Source organism: Anomalospiza imberbis, chromosome 4, assembly GCF_031753505.1.
Source record: "Anomalospiza imberbis isolate Cuckoo-Finch-1a 21T00152 chromosome 4, ASM3175350v1, whole genome shotgun sequence".
In the NCBI taxonomy this organism is placed as follows: Eukaryota; Metazoa; Chordata; class Aves; order Passeriformes; family Viduidae; genus Anomalospiza; species Anomalospiza imberbis.
The window spans coordinates 33,999,769-34,027,149 of NC_089684.1; the positions used below are offsets into that span (position 1 = coordinate 33,999,769).

The window sequence follows — 27,381 nt, forward strand, 5'->3', positions numbered from 1 at the left end:
ACCCTTTCCTTCCATGCAGCTCGGTGGTATGATAACTAAATGTGTGGTGTTCCTGGTTACTGCTGCCAGCTGGTAGAGTCGCTTTCACAGAAGAGGCGGTTTATATCATCATGTTCAGCATTTTCTTGATGGTTCATGACAGAGATTGTCATGTAGCCAGTGCACATTCTTGTGAACAAGTGGATGAAAGAAGATGCTTATGGACTTTCAACCTTGCCTCCTTCCAAGAGAACATAAAGCTGAATTTTTCTTACCCACATATTAGGAGTAATAGTAGATTTAGCTATTTAAATGTACAAACATCATTAGCTTCAAAATGAGGAACTGCTACATTTACTTTCATTCATAAAAATCTGTCTGTTTTTTTGTTGTTGTAATTTAATTTGCTATTGGAAATATATCGAAAAAGTTCATGGTTGATAATCTGATGAAATGGTGCTTCTTATGTATAGAAAATTCAACCTGAATAAGGAGCTGAGATGTCTGTGAGAACTGAATTCAAATGGTTCAAGCTTTAAGCACACCAAACAAGTGTCTCTTGAAGGGTATTATGTGCTTATTGAGATTGAAATAGATAGATTTTCTGGTGTAAGCAATTGAATGAAGAATGCATTAATTATAAGAAACGAAATAACTACAGTAGAGAAAAATACTGTTTATTTTATTATGACATCCAAGTTTTTGGAGCCTGATCTGAGAACAGAATAGGTCCATATATAGGTCACTTGCAGAGAAAAGAACAAGAGAGGAAAATATTGCACTAAAGCATTAATCTGGTGATTACAACTATAATGAAATCAGTCTCTCACTGTACCAATGTACCACTTCTTCCTGTCTACAGCTCAGATTGGCTCATGTGAACTTTGAGAGAGTTCTACCAAAAAAAAAAAAAAAGAAATATTACATGTTCAAGATTTTTCTGGAGGAATTAGTTTGAAATATTTAAGCACTACAAAGTTTTCTGACCTAAATGAATATTTTGAGAGACTCAGAAGTCTCCTTTACCTTTGGCTTTTTTTTTTATTGCCAAGAGAAAACTTCATGTAATAGTGAAATGTGCTATAATCTGTCTCTCAGAGGTCCCATTCAGAAATTTATCTTCCTGTTCTTTAGCATTTAAGCCTGACCATTACTTCCTGAGGAATTTAAAAAGGAAATGTTGAGATGTTCATAGTTTAGGTGCATACAGATGTCAAATGGCTTTGTGAATGATATTCAGGAGTGTTAACGAGGTGAAAGAGTCCTATGATAGATATTGGTGAAGATCAAGATTTGGGCTTTTTTTCCTCTTTCTTTTTTCAGGTTTCCTTAAAGTGGTTGAAAAATACATCTAAGAAAACTTCCCTCTAAACTGAAAGGGAGCGAATTAAAGAGGAGGATAGTGTGGAGTTTTAATATGAGTGGATGATCTAAAATAAAATATATTTTAAGCAGAAATATGGAAAACTTTTGCTTTGTTTTGTTTTCTCCAGAATTAAATATGTCTCAAAAGAACTTAGGGAAATTCATGATGGAGTAGTGTTCTGGCAATTAAAACAGGGTAATTCAGATGCAATTTTTATGTCAAGAGCACTTGGGACTGCAGCTGGAGTCAGGCCTATGTCCTATCGGTAGATGGTGTTTGTTGGGGAATCTAATTTGCCAGGCTTTGAAGAACTGCTATGATGACATTAAGCTAGTGTACAGCAGTTAATAAGGGAACAAGAAATTAGTTTGTGGTGAAAAGAGATGATCCTAGAAGAGAAAGGTGAACAATACCAGCTCGGTATTAGCCTCTTTGTCTTTTTTCCACCAAAAAAATAAAGCTTGGTATTTTTTCTTTCTCTTACCTTTCAGTTTAGAGTGAACCAAGAGAACATCAGGTTACCATGGAAAGGCTTCAACATGAATAAGTATGACACTATTGATTAAACTACTCAGGTCTGCAAAAATAGTGACATTTGCTAGTTTCAATGTTTGTTTCTCTGGGTTTTTTTGACATATTCAGCCAATCTACTGTGTGTGAAAAATAATTGTAGAACTGGGCCAAACCATGATGCCTTTAATGTTTTGGAGATGTAGATGAAAACTGGCCAGCTGATGGGATGAGGCTGCACAAGGGTGGTGTGTTCTGCCTTGATGGAGGTGTCACTTTTAAGGCTGCCTTTTAGTGTGATTCATCCAAAGCATTTCTATTTTATTTCTGCAAAGACTTTGGATGTTAAGCCAAAGGTGTTTTTAAGTCTTAACAGGTTTTGTTGATTTACAGAGTGAGGATAGTAGAGAATGTAGAGACAAGCATGCCACAACTGTAATGTGTAAAAGAGCAGTTGAGATCCTGAACTGTTACACTGGTTATGTGATTTAATACGCTCTTCTTTGAGTGAGATTCACTTTGCTCTCTGTATCCTCAGAGTCTGTAGCACAGAGTTTTGTTGTGCTAGATGCATCTACTAAATGACTTGCAGTTTCCTTATGTGCTATGCCTAAAGGGGGAAATATATAGAATAGAAGGCAAAAAAAAAAAAAAAAAGTTGAAAAAAAAGTTTTATTGCAGGATACAAAAGAAAGGAGGATTTAAAAAATGGAAAGAAAAAAACCTGGCATTTGTTAGTTGGCTGTTCGTGTTAATCCTCTTTAAGACACATGTGACCTCATCTGGAAAACCTCTCACATTTTTCAATCTGTTGTGAAGCAGTGAGCTTAGTGACAATCATAAGAACCTTTAAAAATCTCTGAGCAGTTTCTAGCCCCTCTCAGTTTCACTCTTTGACTCTCTAGGCTGGCATACCAGTACTGCTCAGTGACTTGGACCAAATTATAAATACTAAGCCTGCTTATATATATATATATATATATATATATATATATATCAGTCTGTTCCAGGACTACTGGTTCAAAATGACATGTCAGAAATTGATGTGTAGATTTTAATGCCATTTTTGAAAATAGACTTGAACAGAATTTTTATTTTTGAAGTGGAATTTAATAATTTGTAGTGTGTGCCAAAAAAAACATAGCCTGGATTTTGTCTGTTAAGGTATTTCAGAGGAATTACTAAAAGTCCTGAAAGGACAAAGCAGAAAATAGTGCTGAAAGCTTTCCCTCTTGAATGACTATAGAGGTAACAAATTTTAAAAAATAAAATGAGGTCTAATACAATAGATCATTTTGTCTCTTATGTTGTCAAAGTTGGAATAGGCTCATACATTGTTATTTTCAGCACTTATCCAGATTACTTTTGGTTGTCTTGAGGAGCTGGATTTTACTGCCATATACACCCAGAACTACAGACATGGGGTTATTTCAGTTTTTCTTCACTGCATGGGATCTCAAATATATTACCAGGAAATGTGAGTTGACTGAGAATAGTAATAATATGGCATATATGGTCTAAGTGTATGGATTAACTGTATGACAATGGTTTTAGACCTTAAAATGAAACTTATACCTTTCCCAATTCAGAGGGAAGAACAACCTAGAAAATAAAGAAAATGGTCAGGTTTGGGGTTTTTATTTCACCATTAATTCTTTTGCATTAGCTATGCATAAGAACTCAAGAGAGCAGCTATCTGCTTGAAATGGTATTTTATGCTGAGCTCAAGTGCAGTTTGTTTTTATCCCTTTGGTACTATCATACTGTCCTTATTTTGCCTATTTTTTTTAACACAGTTATAGTGATGAAATTTGATGTTGTATGATTCCTTTCATATTGTGAGAAATGAAATATGTTGCTGTCTGGAAATACCAAACAAATAACTTATCTTTTCTCAGATCTCATCAGTTATGAGAGCTTGGGTTATTCTTTGTATAAATGCTTCAGTCAGAATGGTTGCCAGTAAACCTGGTAAACTTATAGAAACTGAATGAGTGGTAAAACACAGAAAATATATATGAAAAGATCTATTTTATCTGATGATTGTAAGATGATATGTAAGAAATTAAGTACAAGGATGTATTTTGTCATAACAAGATATCACTCTTAAATGAAACCTTTTCGTTCATGCTGACAAACTCTTTCTTCTTCCAAACTGATTTCCAGGTTTAACTAGTATTAATGAATTCAGTGACAATTTAAAGACTGTTTTTTAAACGTAAGTGTGTAATCTCTGGTTTCATGTACTGCTTCTCTATCAACTCAAAAGATCATCTCTAAAATTCACATGTGCATGTAAATTTAAAAGAAATTTAGTTTTTCCTTTTAAAATGCTCCAGTGAGAATGATTAAAAAGCTTCCTGGAAAGTGAGTAATCATAAACTGAGGAAAAGCATTTTGGGATTATGACCTTAAGAAGTCTGGGGACCTGGTCCACAAATCCTACTGCCACTAATTTTTTTTTTTTTAAATGAACTAACAGTAAAGCAGTGTCTGACTGCACTTAGATAAACCTTAAAGTGGGTGATATATGAGATAAAAGATAAAACTTACAAAGGGACAGTGTGTGAATGGAAGCAGCCAAGCAGGCTGTGGGCATGGCCATCAATTTATGCACACAACTGCATTTTCAACATAATTAGCTATCTAATTGAGCATTATAGTTTAACTGACACATTTAAACATGTAATTTATTTGAATGTACACTGCTTGTAATCTATTTCTAATGTTTGCTCTTCAGGATGGCATCAGACTCTAGAAGAAGAAATTATCCTTCTGATGAACAGAAAAAAGGACCAAGAGTATATTGAGAGGACCTGAATGCAAATAAATTTCTGTAATTTGAGATCAGAAGGGGAGCATGGAAAGAGAAAAGCCATGAAGATAAAGTTAGCTACTGAGCATGACTGTAAAGACACGATTTAATTTCAAATACCAGCACTTCATGTTATCAGGCTACACTGAAAATCTGACTGGTTCAGCTGGCATCAAGGTAAGAGGGATATGGTAGTAAGTGAGAGATTTAAACTGCACATGTGTATTGTCCCGAGGAAAAAAACATCCTTTCCTCAATGTGATGGATTTTGCCATATAGATATGGCTGGCTTTTTCCATTCCTGAATAGGAACAAGGGCACATCATCCATACTCTGTTAAAATATACAGAGTAGTCTGTCAGCAAGTTGCAGGAGGAAGGAACAAGAATTTCCTTCATTTACAGTTGCACAATCCCTAGTGTGCCAAAATTTCACTCTCTGGGTGATAGTTGAGCACCTGGACATTTATTTTTGGGGGAGAAACAAACCAATGCATGTTTGGTTTTGTGCACAGATTTTTTTTTTTCCTTTACTTCTGGAACTTATTTTCTGAACTAAATAGTGGCAGATTTCCTTTTAACCCAGCAAACTTTAGTAGTTGAAGCTCATTATGTACTTTGTGGTGCTGAGCTATGAATCTGCTGCTTCAGTTACAGAAACTGCCAACAGACATGAAAATCCAGAACATAGAGGCTAAACCATTCCTGCTTTTTACCTTTGGAAGTACTTTTGCATACTCTGACAATTTCACCTTCTAAACAAAATGTAGTAACAGCTACAGTTAAGGAATGCAAAACAACTAATGTGAAACATTGCTGCCAAAATAGAGAAGAAAACTACTTTTTCAAACCTGAGATTGGCACAATTCCTGGCTTTTCTCCTCACCTTTCCCTCTGCTCTCCACACTCCCAAGTAATTAATTATCAGAAGGGAAGAAGAGAAATTAAATGCAAGATCATGCAAGTGGAAATAAAAATGTATGAGTCTTTTACCCCAAGATGAATTCACTTATTAGGAGATCCTGAAAATTATAGCAGTGGATTTTGCATATCTGGATAGATATAAGCTCAGAAGATAAAAATAAAACAGTGTATGTAAAAGGATCTCTAAAATTTGCATAGGTTCCAAAATATATGGCTGCCATGCAGAAGCCAAGAGGAAAGGGAACACTTACAGAAAAACTGATCTTTGTACCCTTCATGGGGAGATGAAGGGAGAGTTAGGAAGATGGACTGTGACTCAGAGCATCGTCTCTCATTTCCAGTTTTTTGACAGAACAATTGTCAGGAGGTAGAATTTCTCTTTTGTTGCCCAGTATGTTCAGAATAGCTCTTGTCAGGAGAAGCAGTATTGGAAATATAATAAGAAATACATTACAGAAAATAAAATTCTTTACTACTTTGACCTTTCAGTCCTTTACATCGTGTGCTCCATGGTGATATCCTCCACTTTGTGAAGAATAGCAAGGCTATCCATACAAAGAGGAGAGCACTTCAAAAAGCTCCCTACTCTGGTTATGGGATTTGTTGGAACTTCTGAGTTACTGCCTCTTCTATTCTCCCTTCATGATAAAGAAGCAACAAAGCCTTTCCCATTTGGAAGGGGAGGACCAGTGGAAGAGGAGAATCAGAGAAATTGCTCCCTAATTACCTCTGCTAGAGTAGTTCCTATTTTAATGATATTGCCCATTCTTGCTCTGCTTCGAGAAAAATAGGAATTCCTGTCTTAGGACTCTGAGTTGACTCTGCTCTGGTGGGAAGCAGGAATGGCACCAATGCCAAAAGGCAATCTGGGAACTGCTGTCTCCTCACCACGATTTCTGCTTGGCTGTGCACTTGTGTAGATACACAAAGCTGGCTCAGCTGGCTGGTCATGTCCTCCTCCTCCTCCAATGTGCAGAACTGGCATAGCCTTAGGGGCAGGGAGGACAATGAAAAACTCTGGATTAAGCTGCTTTACTTGGTTGATCTATCTGGGATAATGATGGGTATCTGGATCAAAGAGTGAATTCTACATTATTCATGAAGATTCGCTGAAACTTGGGCATTCACTGCCCCCTGGAAAGGGGCATGAAAAAATATGGAAAATAAGAAGAAGTTCAAATGGGAATGGCTCCTACTTTAATTCAGACTTTACTGAGTGTGTGTCTTCAGGTGGAAAAAAAAGGTGAGAAAAAAATATCAAAAACTAAAATAAAGCAAAATGAATGGCAAGATACTCCTTATGTAGCAGATTCATTGCTGTCATGCCTGAGTAGAGGCCTTTAAATATATGTTGTTTTCAGAAAGCTGAATTGGGCTATTTTCCTTAGTCTCTCTGAAGGGTTTTATAAATTGAGCATAATTATTAATGAAAGGTATATGCAGATGATTAACGTAATCTCTCTGCTTAACCTATACTCCTGTCCATTTATTTCTTATTTAAATTAAGAATAAATAAAAACCTACATTGTGTAACCTGAAGAGAAATTGATACAGGAGCAGCTCAAATTTTCCCCAACTTAAATTTCTGTGGTATTTTGATGTGTTCTGCAGGACGTGTTCACGTGATTTACAGTGCAGCATCTTTCTGTGCTCCCTCTCTGCAGCTCTTCTGTCTACCACAGAATCTCTTTTACAGGGGGGTGTTGTGCTACTTGAAAATGACCACAGTTAACTTGGTGTGCTGTTTTAACTCAAGTACAATATGTATTTGGATTCAGCAGATGGATACTCAGTAAAGGAGATATCTGCATATTCAGGGTTGCATACTCAGGAGGAGGGCCACTTCAGTGTGGGACATATTATGCAGTGGGAAGGATTTGCTCTATCTATAGAGACAGCTGAAAAGATATGTTTTCTACTCTGTATATTAGCTCCCAATTTCAGTGCTCTCTCTGTGTCTCTGTGTGTGTGTGTTAAAGAGGAGTGAGAGTCTTTTATCCTGTTGAATCCCTCTCTGCCACCATCTCCTGTGAAGGGACTATTAGGGCCGTGAAGCCTCTAGAAAAGTGTGAACAATACTGATTATATTCATTTATTTTAAGGCAAGAGCCCTTGAATTGTGGTCCCTTACAGAGTCCTCTCAACTCTCCTCTTTGAAGTGCAAGCAAGGTGTTAACAAAGAAGAATAAAACTCTGAGGTTAGTGTGCATTTTGTTATAAAAGAGCCTATGAAAAGAATAGAAACATCTGATAGGAAAGCCTCCTCCCTTAATCTTTGGACTAGATTAAAGGCGGAAGGGATGGAGAAATGCTGGATGTGGTGCATTATACACAAAGAGGGTTGAGCTGTTGGCTGTTTCTATGTGTGAAGCATGAGTTTGAAATGTGCTTAGAAATCCATGTCAGTAATTTTTGTTGTCCTGGAGACTGAATTTCTCAGGATACGGGTAAACTGTACCTCCTCACAATTGTGGGGAGGGAGAAGGGGGCATATTTCTGGCATGATAGCTGTTTTGCACAAAATTTTAAAGTCTAGAAGTGGCAAATCAGAAATACCTTCATCAAGGCCACACACTGTGTCCATCTGCCATACATCGGCTTAATAATCTTCTTACGAAATGTCACAAAACATGGTAAAATTACTATGCTTGAATAGACAGTGTCTCCAAAGAATAAATTGTGAATATGGAAAATAGGAACTTAATTTTCAAAGTAAAAACAGAGGCTGACCTCAGCACTAAAATGCTGCTCTCTTTTGAAGTGTGGGAATAATATATGGAGCTGCACTAGTTCAAACTGCTGAAGCACCTTGGCAGTGCTCCAAGCAAGTGCTTATTCTGATGGAGCTTTTAATACTTCAAGAAGACAAAGTATGTGTATTTAGATGCCAATAAAATGATTCCCTGTGTGATCCACAGGCTGCATTTCAACGCTAAACTGCTATGACTGTGTGAATGATTGACTGCCAGTCATTTCTGGGCATGTATGTGCTTTAGCTTATCTGTAGGTTAAATCCCTTCTTGTGGTAAACTCTGTCACTGCTTCAACCCTTAACAGAGGTGCTTCTGTCCATCTCTATTAATGGAGATGTTGTGACATTACTGCTAAAGAAGCCCTGACCACCCCAGAGCTCATTGACTGAAGCCTGACCTTGCTGAATTCATGACCTGCACAATGCCCCAACAAAGATTTGTTTGGTCTCCAGACAAAAATATTCTACATTAAATGGACCTAAAGGGAAAAAAAATGAGTATTGCTACTTAGGGTAATTGATACAGGAATGAGAACAAAATGGGACCTACAATTCCCATCACAATTATTCTTAGGTAAGAGTGTAGTTTTTCTGTTTAAGAAAAATCAAGTATATTCTCTATCTAGTCTAAATTGTATGCAGCAGAAGGTGAATGAGCTTGCCCAGTCTGGTGGGATAGACAGGTGACCTTCTGTTAGGGTGGAAGTAAGTAAGGAACTGGGCTTCAGATTACAACAAAGGATCTGAAAGATTTCCCCACTTAGTGGTTAGTAAATTAAAACTTTGTTTAAATTCTTGAATTCTCCTCTCCAAGCTTTTGCACAGATTCTTTTCATAACAGAATTCAGCAGCTGTCACACCTGCAAACTAAGTATCATTAACCCTTTAAAAAAAAAGAAAAATGTTATTTATAGCACAAAACCATAATTCACAGGAAGTTCAGCATCTAATCAAATAGAGTAATGCAAATGGAAAATGATGCTGTATGAATTGTATGAAAAATACTATAAAAGTGAATATGGAGTTGCTAAAGAGCCACGGTTAAATTTGACAATCTATGCAGTTGTTGTATGTTTTCTTCACATTACAAACTTGTATCTACTGTGAAGAATTCTCCCATGAAAAATGGGGAAATGGGTTAGAAAACATTCTCACTGCTAATTCTGTCTCTGAGTTTTTCAAAGACTTGCTTTTTTGAAGTGCCAATTAATTCTCTTCACATGCCCAGCCTAGCCTGAGTCATCTGAAATAAAATCCTGACTCCCTGAAGCTGCCAGCAATCTTGCCATCATGCCAGGTATCTGGCACATGCAGTTTTAATGGAAATTTACCCTGAGGTCTTGATTTCCTGAGTGCCATGAAGTATCTCAGTGTGTGCATCCAAAAGCTGAGGAAAAATAACATGGGGACTCTGAAAATTTTTGTCTCATTCTGCTAATGAGAAATGCAAACACAGAAAACTCAAGAATAATATTTATGCACAGCATTGCTTAGGTTATGATTATATATATCCCGAATCTGAAAAATGGATTGGTATAAAACACACTCATATTTTCACATACACAAGGCTTCAGTGAGAATTGGCTTTCTCTCATGTGGAGCTTTCATGCTTGATACAAGGTGCTAATGATTCCTGTCTGCTTAAAAAAGACCCATTAAACTGTCAAACCATTCAGCCAAATTCATCATGTCTTTTGAAATAGAACTTTAATACTGAGAAAAATAGGAGGGATTTCTGAAATCCCCTTTTCTTTCCTTCTTTTCGAGCTGAAAATTGACTGGCAGCTATCAGCAAACAGGACAGGGAAACTTTCAGAAGCATTTGCCTTCTAAACTGCTGTTGCCTGCAGTCTTCTTGATATCAGATTTTTATTTGCTTCCTGCATTTTGTAGGAAGCTTTTGACTGAGAATACAAGAAAATATATTTGAATTGCTTTTGGATTTCTTATAGAGGTTTTATCTTATTTTTAAAATTTGTGAGCTGGATGTGTATTTCATTCCTTCTCATTTTTTCTTTTGCTGCTAAATATGTGTGTATCCAGCACAAAGTGGAATGCAAAATATTTGAGTAATTTGTTAGACTCTGACTACAAAATAACAAACCCCCCAACATTCTCGGCAGTTCCATTTTTAACTAAAGATTTGAAATGTATTAGAGATAACAAAGTATTTTGATATTCTTACAGTACTATGTTTGCATTAAAACTTTAAAACCTGTCCCAGTTGGCTGAGATTTTTGTTACTCCATAATTATTTATTCTCAATAACACCTTAATTTTTAAATACTTATAGATTTTCCCCCCAATACTAGTTAAACTCCTTCTCAACACTACAGTAGGAGCTGAAATCCCCAGTCAAAACTACTCAGTGTTAGATTATCTACATGAAACAAATACTTTTAGGTATTGTGCCATACTTTGACATTTGAAACCAGACTAGTGCCTTTCTGTAGGGCTGCTTTCTGAAGTTCACAAACAACTTGGCATTATACACAGAAGACTCAGATCAGTTTTCTAAACAACATTTTTCATGCCATGCCACCCACGTGTAATAGTTTGGGGCTTTCCTCACCTTTTCAGTCTTACTGAACTTCCTCTTTTATTCCTGTGTCTCCAGTCAGCATGGCTATGTGTGTCTGGAAACTTGACTTGTGATTCTTTGGATTTGTTTGATGCAGTAAGCTGATAGACAAATGCCTGGAAACGTTATCAAGGTATGCTCTTTACATCTAGAAATTATAGAGTTTTTGTGGGCTTGAGAATTGGGAACTCAAGTTCAGGATTGAACTTTAGGTTCTTCACTTTGCTGTATTCGTTGTAGCATTACTGCTATAAAGGTGAATGCTTTGTGTGTGTTTTGTAGCATTCCCCAGGGGAATACCAGAACTGTAGCTTCTTTGGAAAGATACAGCTGTGTCCAGATGTTGGCAAAAACTCTGTTAGTGTGATAAGCAGGGGTAACACCTTGTCAGGTGTGTTCAGCCTGAGATACTGAGGTATTGTTATTCCCTGTGATGCTCAAGCACTAAGAAGAGAGGTGCAGCTGGCCAGGAAGGTTATTCACTCCATGAGAGGCCACTGATGGCATTCAGGCAACCAGTCTGGGTTGCTGAATGTTCTGGCTGATGCGTTAGCTCTTTGCAGGGTGTAGGTGTAGGACTTGTAGGCTTTTCTGGTAAGGATTTTTGTTTGGAACAGAGAGTGGATAGATTGATCAGGGCTGGTGGTGAGATTCAAAAGGAAACTGTTTCACAGTGATGATCTCAGTTATGGCCTAACATGTTTGTTCAGGAGAAAATGTCTATGAGTTGGAAAAAAAAATATCCAGAGAGAAACAATAAAAAGGCTATGCACAATGCCAGATGCTATTAGAGGTTGAAGGTTTATTTTCAGAACATATTTTTAGAAACATTGCTTCAAATAATTTCATCAGTCTAAAGAAAATTGCACCTTATACCTTTTTGTTCTGCTTTTAGAGTGAGTTTTTATGGAAGAATGGGGCTATTCTGAGTGTTGGACAGGTTAAGCCCTGAGATTTCAGAAAAGCTATTTGAAATGACAGTGAGCATTGCTTGTTGTGTTTGCATAGTGGTCCTTGTTCTGTGATTAATATTTGAAGTAAAAGTGGCTGGTGAGATACAAATAATCAGAAGAGATTTTGTGAGTATACCATAAGTGGGGTCAGCAGACAGTTATGACCCTCTTGCAGCTTCATGACCTCCTCAGGACTGGGCTCAGTTGATGCATAATTCTCATGAAATTCCCAGAATATAACAAATAATCCCCAACATCAAATAGTATTCCTTACCCTGAGTGGAACTAATAATTGGAAGTAAGGCTGGAACTCAAAGGAGAAAAGCTTCTATTTTTCTTATTTTTAGTGGATAGCATTGAGAAGCTATGAAGAAGAAGTACACAAACATACTCCCTGGGAAGCCTACAAATAATGAGATCACCAGCAAGCTGCCAGAAGTTAGGAAAAGGAGTTTTCTGCATCCAGCCTTCTTCTGGTCCTATCTTTTAAATTTCTCTGGGAATTACACAAAGTCCTAAGCCTTGCATGCATGCTATCTCCATACCATTGAAGGAGCAAACATCCTTTTCCCTGCTGGGAGAGTGTTAATTGCTATGCCCAAAGGGGAAACGTGTATTCTTCTGGTTAGTAATCAAATGCTATTTGAAAGCCATTATACTGCCCAGGATTTGTACTGGATGGTTGTTGCAGACAACTGGCTTGCCGGGAGCTGCCTCGGGGTCATCTGGTTATTAAGCTTTTGGTTTGATCTTGGAACCAAATTCCTGTGTAAATAAAGGGTAAACATTAGTTAAGAATGTCTACCCTAAAGTATCAGATGTTTGAAGATGTCATGTGCTTCTTCATTAAAAAGCCTTTGAAAATTAAAATAAAGGTCACCAGCCCAACTCAGTTCTCTGATTAATGCTTTTTGCTGGTTTGATTTGATCCAGTTGCCTAATCCAATTGGAGGGCAGCCTGTGGAACGTGCATCAAGGGAAAACATCTTGGCACAACATTCCACCTAGTCCTGGCTCTACTTGTCACTAGTGCCATGGAAATTGGCTTGGTTTGGACTGTGGGGTGATAGGGAAGGTCCTGTCTGCAATCAGTCTGCGCAGTCACATGTGTGCTGCTGTACAGGGATCAGCTGACAAGTGAGGGATCAGCTACTGAGCACATCAGTAGGTGGAGGCAGAAGTAGGATATGTTCAGAAAACCAGACAAGCACTACTTGACTGCTATGCAGTCAAAAGCTACAATCACTTTGCTTTTTACCTGTGTGCATTCAAACCAGATAAGCTTTTTTTATGCCTTCTTTTAGCTCAGTGCCAACTATTACAGGTGAGTTATAACTGAAAATATGAGGCTTTAAAAACACTCAAGTTTTACAGTTGCAGCATGTTGCTAGTCCAGTATTTCTTCTTTCTCACATAAATTTGAAAGCATAGTTGTGCTCTGATCTCAATGCCTGCTTTTTGAAGGATAAAATGGTTTAACTGATCTTTTTACTCCCAAACCTAGGTACTAATTAAGCAATACCTGTAAGAGCAGTAACTGCAGCAATAACCTCTCACTACACTGATCTAATCTGAAGCTATTAGCAGCTGAGATAGTTGTACCGCGAAGAATTTTTCCCCTTTGGCATATGCTAAAACGCTGTCCCTTGATTAGGTCAAAAATGCTTGAAGGCTACTGATTTTTGCTCTGTTTTAGCAGAAAGTACCTCTTATTAACACTTTAATTGATCAGTTTGAATTTGAATGATCAGGTGGAGCAAATGTATTTATGCATCTGATTACCTGTTTGTTACCTGGTCAGAGGAGTTCTGCGGATTTTTGTGTTATCAAGGACAACACAAAAAAGCCATTCTGATTCCTGAGCTGTTGGAGATCCTGTGCTCTGGGGGGTTGCCCTGCTCCTGCCCGGTCACACACTCGAGGTGGCTGTGAACCTTTGCAGTGCATTTTAACAAAGTGGTGTTGCGGCGCTGGTTCCTGACATCCCGGGGAACAGCTGCACCTAGGAAAATGCCTGTTCCGTGGAAACAACGCCTGTGTGCTCCTTAGGCTGACTGGGGGATGTTGCTAAGTAACTCGGGGTAACACCGGGGCTGTATGGATCCTTTACGGTGGGTCCTGGTCCCTGCAGAGATTTCCAAATTAGTAACACGGATGTAGGAGAGGCGGATCAACTGCGACACTAGATGTTCAGCCCCCGCAAACTAAACTTTTGTTGAGAGTTTTTCGAGAATGAAATTGGATTAGACCCAGGCATGACGTATCCTGTTTGATTTCTTTTCCCCTTGTGCTCTGACGAGCTTTATGTTTAGGCATGCTTTTGTTTCTGGCTCTGAGCTGCTTTTATAAATTGGGAGTGTGTCTTGGGGTTTCGAGGGTGATATGCTTGCATTGATTGGTGAGGTTTGGCTCGAGTTGCTGGCGAGTGCTTTGTTCTTCTCACCACCCCCAGGTCAGTTGCACAACATGCCCCTACAGTTTAAAAAGAAAAAAAAAAAAAAGGGGGGGGGGGGGAAGAAAAACAACAACCAAAAAAAAAGAAGAAGAAGGGGAAAAAAAAAAAAAAGAAATGCTGAGTAATGCCAGCGGTTTCTCAAATGGCTGATGCAAACCTGGAGAATTTGCATCATCATTCAGCTGGAGTAACTTGGTATGACATGAGCTTAAATACAAGTCCATGCGGAAGCTGAGCTGGTTTCCAATGATAGGGCAGTACCACAGTGTGAAAACGCAGGTGTTCCTGAGCTGGGCTTGGATCACAGGAAGGGCTCACATACTCTTTAAGAGCTTGTTATCTGTGTGTAGGAGCAGCTGGAAAGATAAGAGAAAACAGAGGAAGAGGCAAAGTAGTTGGCTACACAGAGAGAGGAAAAAAAAACCCCTTCAGTTTCTGCTAAAAACTTTTCTGCCTGTGCTTGCCAGCAGTGTGCTGGTGGCACTGTAGCATGTTTAGGAAAGCTGTTGTGCCCACGGTCTCTAATGGAAGCTACTTGCAGGGACGAGCTAATGGCAAGTTGTCCTCTATGGACAGCGGACAGCCATCCCGGGAGGGAAAAGTTGTGCTGAAGAAGAAAGTGACGCTTTTGAGGGGGATATCCATCATAATTGGCACTATCATTGGAGCTGGCATCTTCATCTCTCCCAAAGGCATCCTGAAGAACACAGGCAGCGTGGGCATGTCCTTGACTGTCTGGACAGTATGTGGTATCCTCTCACTTTTTGGTAAGTCCCTGAAAAGTTTCTAATTGGTCTAGAGGGGCAGCCAGTGAATTATTGTGATTATTTCTCTGATTTTACTATTGGATAGGAAGTGAGAGTGCAGAGCTTGAGCACCAATGGGACTACAGAAGGTCTGTGCTTCACGATGGGTTTGTGGAGGATGCAAAGATTTCAACCTCTGTCCCCCTGCTCCCAGCACCAGCTGGTGAAATCTGGAAGCACAATTTTTTTTTTTTTTTTTTTTTTAATGAGTCCCTAAAGGAAAAGGAAAACCAAATGAGCATTTTCCCCTATAGAATGTGCTGTATGTTTTTCTCCTGTCTGTAAGATGTATTTATGGTTTGCTTGTGAAGCCCTGGCAGCTGGATGAGCACGCTGCTAGATCACCACTGAAATGTTTAGACAGCTCAACCTAGTTCCCCAGAGGCTAGAGCAAGGTCTGAGAGGAATAATTCCTACATTCCTATTGGCATGAAGGGGAGCAAAACAATAATACTAGTAACCCCTCTTCCCAGCTCTTTCCTCACCCGTGTTGTTGCTTTGAAATATTGGGCTACAAAAAACAGTGTGATGGGAGCAAATCTGCCCCGGGAGTTTTATTACTGGCCTGCTTATTGTGGGAGTTTTTGTTAATTCTTTGTATTCTTGAAGGCAGAATTCTGAAGAAGTCCAGTTAAGTTGTTCTGTACACAAAACCCTCATTCAGAGTGAAAAACCCCACCCTGGCCTCTGTGGGACGGAGGGTTCATTGACCTATTTAATGAGTTAATCTCAAAGAAACTGAAGAACTAATATGAACATTGGCTTTATTTAAAAGGGAAACTGCTTGTTTACTGGCAGGAGGTGAAGAGGACAAAGAGGGACTAAGTGTCTACTTAATAGGCGGAACATGCAAATGCCACCTTGTAAATTGGCTCTGAGCTTAAAAGAAATATTCTTTACCGGCTAAACCCACCCAGGCCAAACAAACAGTCGAGTAAGTTAGTACCCATTTGGGTGAAATGATAAAGGTATGGGTGCAATATGCAGCATAATCTCTTGTACAAATGTGGAAGATCTGCCTGCAAGAAAATTCTTCTAACAAGAAAAACCTCAGATCCTATTTGTAACCCTGTCAAAAGACCTTGGTCATTTGAGTTACTTAACCCAGAATTTGCTTAAGCACTGCAGTAGTAGTAATCTTCTGGCTGTGAGATAAAGTCTGTACCAAAAAAAAACCCAAAAAAACCAAACAAAAAAAAAAAAATCAAAAAAATGACAAAAAACAAATCAAAACAAACAAACAAACAAAAACAAAAAAACCCAAAAAAACCAAACCACCATTCTCTTTTATCAGACAGATTTTTAGGTCACTTTCCAGACCTCCAGATATGAAGAACTGTGTAATTTGGCACAGCCAAAGATAGTATCTTGTTCTCAGAATAGACCTGTTACTTTTTTTTTTTTTTCTTTTTGTAATATTTTGGTTTTTAGTTCCCTTCATGACTCAGTTATAGTTAAATCACATGTAGAGGTCACATAAGATCTTGCTGAGGCTGTGTTTATAACGTTTTATATTAAAATACAATTTCATTTCATCCTGAACCTCAACAGAAGAGGCTGGCAAAAGAAAATGCAGAAACACCTTTTTTTAATGTGGCTGTAAGGATTCCTTTAAACACATCTTCAGGTAAGCTAAAGAATATCAGATAAAAGTTGCCACATTTTTGCAAAGTCACAAACAAAACAAATGAACGAGGCTGGAGAATTTGTCATCATGTGGTACAGCTTTGATGGGCTTGTACATGTGATGTGGTTTTGACAACTGTAGTTTTTATCTAAAAGTGCTGTGATGTAAAGGCATGAGGGAAGAGAGCTGAATTGAGTTGGCTGATCTTAACCCTGTGTGATGCAGTGCTAACAAACTTTATTACTGTTTATTACTGGTTTCTCAGAGTCTTACAAGAGGGCTGCCTCTGTTTATTGGTTGTGGAACACTATTGATGTGCTCCATTGTGGAGCTCTGAATCCCCGGCTTTGTAACTCGCTGACGGTCCCTGACCTTTCACTGCACTTGCAGTACACAAAAACAATCCACCAGTGTTGAAAAGCCATGACTAAGCCATCCCCTGAATTTTGTATGGAAGGTGTTAGGAGTACTGTTGAGGAAAATTCTTATTCTGCAGATCCTGCTTCCAAATTTTGGCCATTCGTTTGCTTTTGCCCATGGCTGAGGAGAGGTAATACAGTTTTCAGACCTTCAGAGTTTGAGCCAGGCATCTCTAAGGCTGAAAGGAGTAGATCAGCCTTTGATAACAAGCAAATGTGTCAGAAATCTTTCATTAAATGATGCAGTCTGACTGCCTGGGAAATAGGGTGGCTGGTGTGACACCCCAATTTGTTGTCTTCACAAGATACTGAGTAGCAGAGTAGTAATTGCAAATAGCTTGTCCAGTGGCTTTAAATATAACTGGATAAATAGTTTCGTTTCCTGCATGCCTAGCTGAATAAATAAAAATGTAGAAAATTAACTGGAAAAAAATTAAAAAATATAAAAAGTAGTTGTGATACCATGGCAGCTCTGTTGTTTAGGATATAAATGTTTTGATAGGCATTTCTGGATATCTCTCATGTTGGCACTGTTGAATTCTCACAGGTGCCCTCTGCTATGCTGAACTAGGAACGTGCATTAAGAAATCTGGTGGTCACTACACCTATATCCTGGAGGCCTTTGGCCCATTACCTGCATTTGTGAGGGTCTGGGTTGAACTACTCATCATTCGGTAAGTGTATCATGACTCTGCACTTGTCAGTCATAAAGAAAAATCTCTGATATATGTTGGGCAAAAAAAAAATCAAATATATTTTGGTCAGTTAACTGTGTTCTTCCACTATAATTGCTTCAGAGAGTTTAAAAATGCTGTTCCGCTCATCAGCTTTGAAATGTTCAAGGAGACATGTTTGCATATATGGGGGAAATAAGAAAACTATCTGCCACAAAAAGTTAATAAATTGCCTTAATTTTGCTAAGCTTACAATGTCCATTGATGTCACTAATAATGTTGTTAGCCATACCTAGATATCGTACAGTGAAAGAGACAAGTCACCTTTACCTTTTTTCAGTCTTGGCACTACCTTCTGGAGCAATTACTGTTGTCTATGGATACAGAAATAACTCCTGGTGAAATTATTGTGCAGTAGTTTTCAGAGTTAGGGGCACCATGTATGCTTTTGATGTCAGATTGGGCCCTGATTTTTTGGTTTTGTCTGGTGTTGGAGAACTTGACTCTTACTCTGAAAAACACTAACTGACCAAATAAAGAAATACTCTCTTCACATACATAAAATGTCCAATATATTGCCTTGGTGTGTAAGCCTGTGACTCATGTAGCCTTTGACATTGTGCAGAAGAATTACAATGTGAAGATGTTGAATCGTATAAAATAAACTTTCATAATGTAAATGGATCAACGTATCCAACCCACGTGTAGCTTCTCTTTTTGTTTTTACAGTTTTTCCGAGTTTGGAAATCTTGACACATGTAGAACAGGGCAACTCAGTTATGCAAAATGACGTTGGGAATGCTCCACTCCCTGCCTCAGGCTGGTTAGCGCTTCTTTCCCCTCTTCTGCAATCAGCAGATTAGTCACAAATGAGGCACAAGCAAGGTTTCAAATCACAGCTACATTTACATAACACTAACAAGTCCTAGCATAGACTGTTGAGTTTAAAAATGCTGATGGTGCTGAGTCATTATGAATCTATAAATCCTTGTGTTGTTTCCAGAGGAAATAATTTACTATGTCAAGTGGTCCAACACAACCTCCCCACCAAAGTAACCTTTGAATTAACTGCGTAATTTCCATCAAATGTGATGAAAGCGCCGATGTCTCAACTGTATGAACCTTTTGCCAAGAAGGAATATCAGGCAGTGGAATGAGACCTATGTTTTCACAGGTCTCTGTGAACAGCTATATCATTTCACATCAGAGAATCAACAAAAGGGAACAGTTTGAAAAATCTCCCTCTTAATCTGCACCTTTTTCAGCAGAGGCAACTTATTAACCTAGTCACAAACACACACAGGAAACTAGGCATCATAAATTCCTTTCCTCACAAAAAAAAAAACTTTTTTATGTACAACAGTGTCCCAGGAGCGTTGTATAAATGCTCTTAGTCATCGTGATCTGCCCCACACCCAGAAAATAATCATGTTGCATGGGAGAGAACATCAGTGGATTCTTTAATCACCCAATCTGAGAGGCAGCCAGGAAGCCATACATGTTGTAACTTGTGATGACCAGAGCAGCACTGCTGAAACTCTGTGTAGAGTTTTATATCTGACTCCTTCATCAGGAAACTAATTGACTGCTACCATCAAAGAACTTGAGACCTCTTATATGTTTATTTTTTTGTTTTCAGCTGATCAAGTTGCACATACATGTCTCAGCTAGACTGGTTTTTCATTTGAAAAATTGCAGAATTATCACATTCATAGGCTGGTGGAGGAGTCACAATCAAAATAGACATTTCCTGCTCTCATATATCTCTCTAAAGCTGCTACTTGACAGTGGAGGACACACTTAACTACTCTGCCCACATACCGATTAGTTCTGCCCTACACTGCACTGCTTTTCACTCAGTGCACTCAGTGTGAATCTTTTCCTGTCCCCAAGCCAGGTTGTGTGTATTTTACACATTTTTATATACCTTTAAAAAACCCTCAGCAACTACTTTTCAAACAAGTGAAGACAGCAGAGTGAATGCATTGTCTGTAGAGCTTCACTGTGGTGGTTGCTAAACAAAGGCTGGATGAGAGTGCGCTGCCAGGTGCCTGACTTACCTGTGATATGTGCTGGGACCCTGTCCTGGACCTCATCTGGTGTTTTTCTGTATCCTTGCTCTTCAGTGAAAGCTGGTCATGAACTTTCTCCCTGCTCCTGAACACACAGCTATTGATCACTGTAGCAAAAGGAAAAGCATAGAATCGGTAAGGTTGGAAAAGACCTCCCAGATCATTGAGTCCAGCCATTAACTCAGCACTGCTGAGTCCACCATTAAGCTGTGTCCCTAAACACCCATCTCTGTGTTTTTTTAATGCTGCTCCATTCTTTGAACTTCTCCCTCCACTGATTGACTGTACTGCCAGCAACATCTCCCCTGAGACGTGGGAATGTCAGAGCTATTTATTAGAGGTGTAATTTAGGAGCTATGTTTCTAGAAACATAGTGGCATAGATAGCAGTGACTGCTTCTTTAAAAAGGCTTTTCCTTGAAATGGGAGGGCAAAATCCAAGTTCTGGGGAAAGGAGCTGAGAGTGAGGAAAAAAGTCTGGGACAGCTCCAAAGATCTGATCTTTTATCTCATCTAGGGTACTCCAAAACCACTTATGGCAGGCTACCTGCAGTACTTAAAAACCAGCGGCTTGGTGGTCTTCTGATATGAATTAGAAATATTGCATAGAGGTAAAGTCAGTAAATGTCTGTCAAAATCCAGACAAAATTTGCAAAGCCATTTGCTGGCCAGTGAGAGGAATATCCCCACGCATGGGAGATGCACATGAAGCAGCCCTTGCTTGTCCAGGCAGAAACTTACTGAGGAAGATTGTTCTGTTCTGTGCTGCTCTGCAGCTTGGTTCAACACAGTGTGTGACTGCTGGGTTGAGTCATAACACAAAGAAAGTGGGTTTTGTTTCCAGGGTGCAACTCCCTTGTGGAAAATTCTTTTATTGTTTGATGGAGAACAGCAATGTCTCTGCAGAATTTTTACTCTGTTCCATAGAATTTTTATCAAAATTCTGTGAAATGAGGTGTTGCAGATTTTTTCACAAGAAATTTGCATGGATTCTTGCTCAGCTCAGAAATCCTTTGCGAATCATGTGCCCTTTTGTCCTACAGTGTGTATGTGATAAACCACAGATGACACCAGCTGTCCTAAAAAGAGTGAAAATGTCCTCTCAAATGGAACATGAACAGTAACATGCAGGCTAATTTGCTACTAATGTGTGTCAGTGCTAAGGCTTCTGTCAAACAATTAGCTTCTCTCAAAGAGAAAGGCTGTATGAATATTATGAGCATTTCAAATTTGTAAATGCAACAACTTTGTGGGGTGTTGGAGAACTTAACTCTTACTATGAAAAGCACTAACTGACCAAATAAAGAAACATTATGTCCTTCTTCATATTCCTTTGTTTTATGGTATTCTATAGTATACTACAGGGATTTTTGCTCTTATCTGTAGTGCTAGGAAATAATTAATCAATAAAAGGAAAAAAATCTGTTGGTATTTTAGAAAATCCCATTTGGACTGTCTCAGAATTTAATAAAAGATCTGGCTAGATTTTAGATGCTTATTTTAGTAAACCAGAATTCTCAGCTTGAATGAAATGCATTTGCTTGTGTCTCTGTGGGGTGAGATATGTCTGGCCACTGAAATTCACTGATTTTTGTGCAGGGTGTTGCCCACCTGATTCTGGCTATGTTCACTTCAAGTCAGTGAATGAAGATTTCTATTGATACTTTTCCTTTTTGATTATGACTGCTTTGCAACACAGAAGTTGTAAGAGCCACCCTGGTAAGAAGTGTTGCTGTCAAGATCAGAATCACTGAATAGTGCTACATTCAGAAACTGTGGTACTTGTCAGGAAAGCTACAAGAAAGCACCAATATTAAGGTTCGCAGTTCTCTGATAGTGAAGTTACAGCATGATCCAGTAAGAATAATAACTATATGCAATTACAGATTAATTTTGTGACTTTGTTTTTTCTTTCACTCTAGCCCTGCTGCCACAGCAGTGATATCATTGGCGTTTGGACGCTACATCTTGGAGCCTTTCTTTATGCAGTGTGAAATCCCAGAACTTGCGATTAAACTTATTACAGCTGTTGGCATCAGTAAGTGTCCAATTTTAGGTTTCAGGGGAGGGTAAAGATTATATAAATTGAAAAAAAAAAAATAGCACACTGAGCAGGTTGTTGCTTGGTGTAAATCATTAATTACCATCCTGGCATCCAATGCCAGGGGCACCTGTGTGACATTTTGCCTGGGCGTGTGTATTTGTGAACAAATTCAGGAGCAAAAAGAACAGCAGAACTTATCAATGGCAGGGAAAATCTATTGTCAAGGCTGATTCTGTTGCCATTTGAATTTATGGCCAAGTTTTCATTATTTTTGTAGAAGCAATTTCAGTCCCTAAGAGATGGTGAGGCCGTGCCAGAGATATGGAAGAATGATTACCTTCTTTAAGTGCTTTGCTCTACCTTGGTTTTAGAAGGCACTTGAATGCCAAGTATGATGTCATGAAGAAATGTAGTTCTCGTGTGTGCAGACAGGCAACATGAGGTCATCTTCCCCAGCCCCACTCTTTCCATCCTGGCAATAATCCTTATTGAGGCGCTTGTGGTTCAGAAAGCAGGAACTGAATTTTGGGAGCAGAACATACAGCCTGGTGCCTGGTTGTTGCTGTCTTGTTGTCCTACACTTGCTAAATTTGTAGTTAGTGTAAAAGGGATAATTTAGGGTTACAGAAAGCCAATATTTGCAGTGGAAAGAGAGACACTTCCCTGAGAGCAGAGGCCTTACAGTGTACCTGGGCTGGTGTGGAAGATGCATGCAATGGGAAGGCACAAAAGATGATGGGAATGGGAGCTTGTAACCTTAGAGTCTTGTTTTCAGGTCTGCCTGGTCACAGGTGAGAATGCTCCTTGTGGGCACACATTGGAATTCAGCTGTACTGGGAGGGAGTGTGGAGTAGACCTGAGTAATTAGTAACAGATTGTTCCTTTCCATTTGCTCAGTGCACATATCAGAAACAAAAACACTGGAAAAAGGAATTAAGACATGCAAAATGATCAAAGGCCCACAGGAGACCCCTTCAGTTTTGCACAATAATAGGTTCAGATGACTTTTTCTTTCTTCGGGGCAAGGAGTTCAATTGACATTGAAATTTCCAGTCTCCAGGTTACTGTGGCTTTTTGTGGGAGCTCTCTTGGTAAGATTTCCTTTCTGCTGGGAGTGTTAAAAAATCAGTATGTGACTGCATTCCTTTCTAACTTAATTATGCACAAACTATAGGTTTCATAGGAATAATTTAATTAGGGGTTTGAATTTTGAGGTCAATGACTTTTCAGCTATGTCTGTCTAAAACATTTCAGTGCAAGATAAGAGTGAAACAGATGTTCAGTAACATTAAGGTCACTGAAACAAAAGGACTATGAAGTGAGGACTCCATCAAAGCGTTTTGTTAATTGCATGTGATTCAAGCACAACAGGTGAACAATTTGAAATATGTTTTTATTACTTTTAATGTAAGGGAAAATCTGTGTGACAAACCAGGACTTGGCAAAGTAATTGAACAAATAAGTAGCATTGCAGGGGAGGTGGACTTAGGCTGAAATAATCACAGCCTAAAGGGAGAGGGGAGGTCAGATGCTCCTGTACAGAGTGGGCCTGTACAGCACAGGATGAACTGGCATTTTACTGAAAGTAGAGATTCTTGTAGAAAACTTGTAGTGGTGAATGGGATGATGCTGAGAAAAACAGTGATACATCAGACTGAGGCTTTATTCTTTGCAGTATGCTCTGCAGTGGAGTTTCATTTGTAGTAGTTCTTAGAACTTCTGTTGCACTTAAGCTCAGGGATCCCAGAGTGTCTGAATGTTATCCTTGTCTGGTAAGAACCAGCTGCTGTGATGATAATTGTTATGAATGTTTGGTATTGGGCATGTAGGCAGAGTGATAGGTAAGATTAAGTTGGTGAGCTGAACAGACACTTTGGAGCCCTGAAGATCTTGTAATCCAATATAAAGGTACAAAAAGTAGTATTTGTTTCCATTTCAAATTTTAAGATAATCAGAAAGTGAAATGACATGCCTTTTTTTATCATCCATACCTGGTCCTTTTTCCTTCCTTGCCTGATGAGAGAGCATGGGTTGTGTATATGTCTTTATTGCACAGGGAAAGGCAGTGGGATGCACCACTGAACTCTGTCCTTGGCTGAGAGTTTTACCTTGCCATTTCTCATTGTACTAGAAAGGAGAGGGAGAAATTTTGAAAAATCTTCAGGTGATCCCCTGATCCCAAACACAATTAGTGTTATTGAAACAATTTCTTACAGATGTTTGTATAAACTGGTCTTAAAATCTCCAGCATGGGAGTTTTTTAAACCCTCACTAGTATTGTAGCCCAGTTTTTTCTATACTTGTCACAATACAGCTTTTCTCTTTCTGTTTTTTTGTTTTTTTTTTCTCCCTGCCTGTATTTCTATTGATGCATCTTAAGCCTATTATTAAAAGGTTGACTGAGATGGAGGCAACCAGGATCATGTTGGGGAGTGGCAAACACTATTGCTTCTCTACCACCTGTCAAAAAAGTCAAAAAATATTTATTGTAGAGAGGCTGCAGCCATTTTGCTCCCCACCATTTCCCCTCTGTGCCTTTTCAGTGAAAAAGGAATGACAGTGCATAGGAGATGTAGATCAGATGAGAGTTAAAATGCAGCTACTGGACACAATGACATTTAAAAAATCCCTTGTTCTTGCTTTACTATTTATAGGAAAAAGACCTGCTGGGCACAAAATTCCCCTCAAAATCACCTGCTCAGAGCAATCTTGAACAATCTGCAAAAACAAATTTTCTGTTCTACAATATGCTGCTTTCATTTTTAGTTTCCTTTATTATGGTTTTTCTCTTTTCACCACAACCAACCAACCAAAATGTCCAAACATTTCAATGTCTCTGTAGAGAGAAGGATGCTTGTGTGGAGTCTCTTTTCAGAAGCCACAGCTTTCTGAACCTCTGAAGCAAAACCTTCCTGTTCTTTTCAAACTTAGAAATCACTGAAATTCACTTGGTGTTTCTTAAGCAAATCTTCACAAGAAGAAAAACCTAGATCAAGTACTGGATATGCAGATCTCAATTTGTCAGTCTGCCATAAACTTTTTCTCAACTCGGTTAATTTAATTGTACGTGAAAGAGGAGCAGATATCTCAAAGATTTTTATTACACTATGCATTTCATAGACTCATAGAATCATAGAGTGGTTTACATTGGAAAGGATGTTAAAGATCACCCTGTCATGGGACATTTTCCACTAGACCAGATTGATCAAAGCCCCATCTAACCTGGCCTTGAACAATTCCAGAGATGGGATATCTAATTACTACAACTTTATGAAAATAAATGGCCAGGTAGAGGAGAGAGAAGCTGGATGTGGTCAAGCACAGGGAAGGAGAGCTGAAGAAAATGCAAGCAGGAGACTAGCCCTTGTAACTCCCCGCTTAGTTCCTTAGGAGAAAGAGTTTAAAACTCAGTTTTCTCTTGAAGTGAAAGTTGATAGACTACTCCATATATATTGTTTCTTGACATGAAGAAGCATCCCATCACCATGCCTATCATTGCAAAAAAAGGCCCTATATTCATATATTGCTTTTTTTGTATCTATTAATTTTTTTCCTAATGGTAAACTTAAATATAATGGTAACAAGAAGGGATAAATTGCACAGTGCAAAGGTATCAAACTCTTCTATCAATACGTAGCCTGAATAGGAGCTGAGCCTTTTCCAAACTTTTCACATGGCCTCCCTATCAGAAAGCAGATAAGCAGGTTTCAGCCATTAAAAACTGTGAGACTGAAAACTACTTACCAACTCACATGAGTTCTTGCACTAATTCATATGTGTATTTTAGGCATTTTACACTGCAATAATACATAATTTCCCCTCTTTTTTTTTTTTTTTTTTTTTTTTTTAAGAAGTCTGCCAGCAAACTCAAATACCCCAAACTTTGACTGTTGGAAGTAAAGTAATGCTCGAAAACTGAGGCTAGCTGTACAGGTCTATCAGTGTTTGCTGGCAAATGCTCCAGCCCCAAGTTTTATTGGTGTCTAGGTGAGTCTATAATTAGATGCCTTTTCCCCCCTCATCATGGTAGATGTTGCAGATGCCATTCTCTACTGCTGACAGTCTTCAGATAAACAGTTTACATTAAAATATCTCTTGGCTTGCAGGGATATGCTCTGATAGGTGCTTTTGTGCTTCCTGTGACTTTTAATTGGCTCATTAAGGTCTGTATTTTTGGTGTTTTTTGAATGCCTCGACCCTAAAAGTCTGACAAGTTGTGGGAGAGCAGTTTTCTTGGTCTCCTGCTGAGGCAATAGTACATACATTCTGAAAAGTAGGCCAGGATGCAATGCTCACTGCTGCTTCTCCCATTAGATTTTGTTATCAATCTATAGCTGTGTCTGTGGGAAGGAAAGAGATTGTGAAAAACATGCTTGATGTTTCCATTGTGTTTGATTGTTCATGAACCCCACTTTGTTCTCCCTCCATACTACTCTTGGTTAGGATTCATCTTGTTTTTAGCAATGTAAGCTAATCTAGCATTTAGGTAATCTTCTGTGCTCCCCATGCAGCGGAAAAAGAGGCAAGAGGAACTTGCAGAAGGTAAACTGTCTCATCTGGGTATTGTTATTCATCCTCTGGAGCTAACTGTCTCTTACTGAGAATGCAGCCACACTTAATGCCTGACTTTTAGTTAGAAAAGTTAGACCTGAGTCCTTCTTTCACTTCCCCTTTTCTGAGAAACTGCTTCTCCTTCTGATATTTGTTGTAATCCCTTATCAAAGTGTCTGCAATCAGTTTCTCTAAATATCTCCAATAGGCCCTATTCTGAAGAGAGGTGTTGACTAATGACCATAGTCCCAGAATATAATGTCCTTCTTGAGCCCTGGCACAACTGTCATCATCTTTTTGTGCTTTTTAGCAGCTTTCTTCATGTCTCCACTTCCCCATTGCCTTTCATTACCCAGTTGCTAACACAGCCAGTACTATGGTGCTGGTACATGGTACTGATTTAAGACCCACATTTCTAGACAAGTATCATGCACATAGAACCATTAACACTGAATATTTTATTATAAAATACCATTACTATTGTTAGTGGTATATAATAAGCAATAATGCATTTACATTATGTAATACTATACTATATTATAAAGAAGACTGTAAACTCTTATCGCCTAATAAGTACGATAAAATAAGATTTTAAAATATAAAACTGGTAACTGGTATTTATAAAAATATAAACTCTCAAATTTTCTAAGCACTTGTAAGCACTTAAGTCTCAGCTTTGCAACCTGAATTACTACTATTGCAGTCCTCCAACTCTGCACTTACTCTTATGAAGTACTATCAAAGGACATTTGCATCAAGGGGCTTTTTACAAGGGCAAGCAATGATACGTGTCTTGGTTTCAGCCAGGTTAGAGTTAATTTCTTCTCAGTAGCTATTACAGGGCTGTGTTTTGGA

General features: G+C 38.6%; 1 protein-coding gene across 5 annotated transcripts in view; it reads left to right on the forward strand.

Annotated features, from left to right (window-relative positions):
* The first annotated feature begins 7,520 nt into the window (after nt 1–7,520).
* The window catches only part of SLC7A11 (solute carrier family 7 member 11), a 64,659-nt gene continuing 44,798 nt past the window's right edge, over nt 7,521–27,381 (forward strand). Inside the window, exons 1-4 of one of the 5 annotated variants that reach the window (XM_068187876.1) lie at nt 7,521–7,791; nt 14,876–15,101; nt 17,734–17,860; nt 21,854–21,969. In XM_068187876.1, coding sequence (XP_068043977.1) covers nt 14,903–15,101; nt 17,734–17,860; nt 21,854–21,969 — 442 coding nt within the window. In that variant the 5' untranslated portion in view covers nt 7,521–7,791; nt 14,876–14,902. Of the gene's footprint in view, nt 7,792–10,895; nt 11,060–14,055; nt 14,332–14,416; nt 15,102–17,733; nt 17,861–21,853; nt 21,970–27,381 lie in introns of those variants that run through there. The other 4 variants (XM_068187874.1, XM_068187877.1, XM_068187875.1 and 1 more) reach the window with 4 other exon arrangements.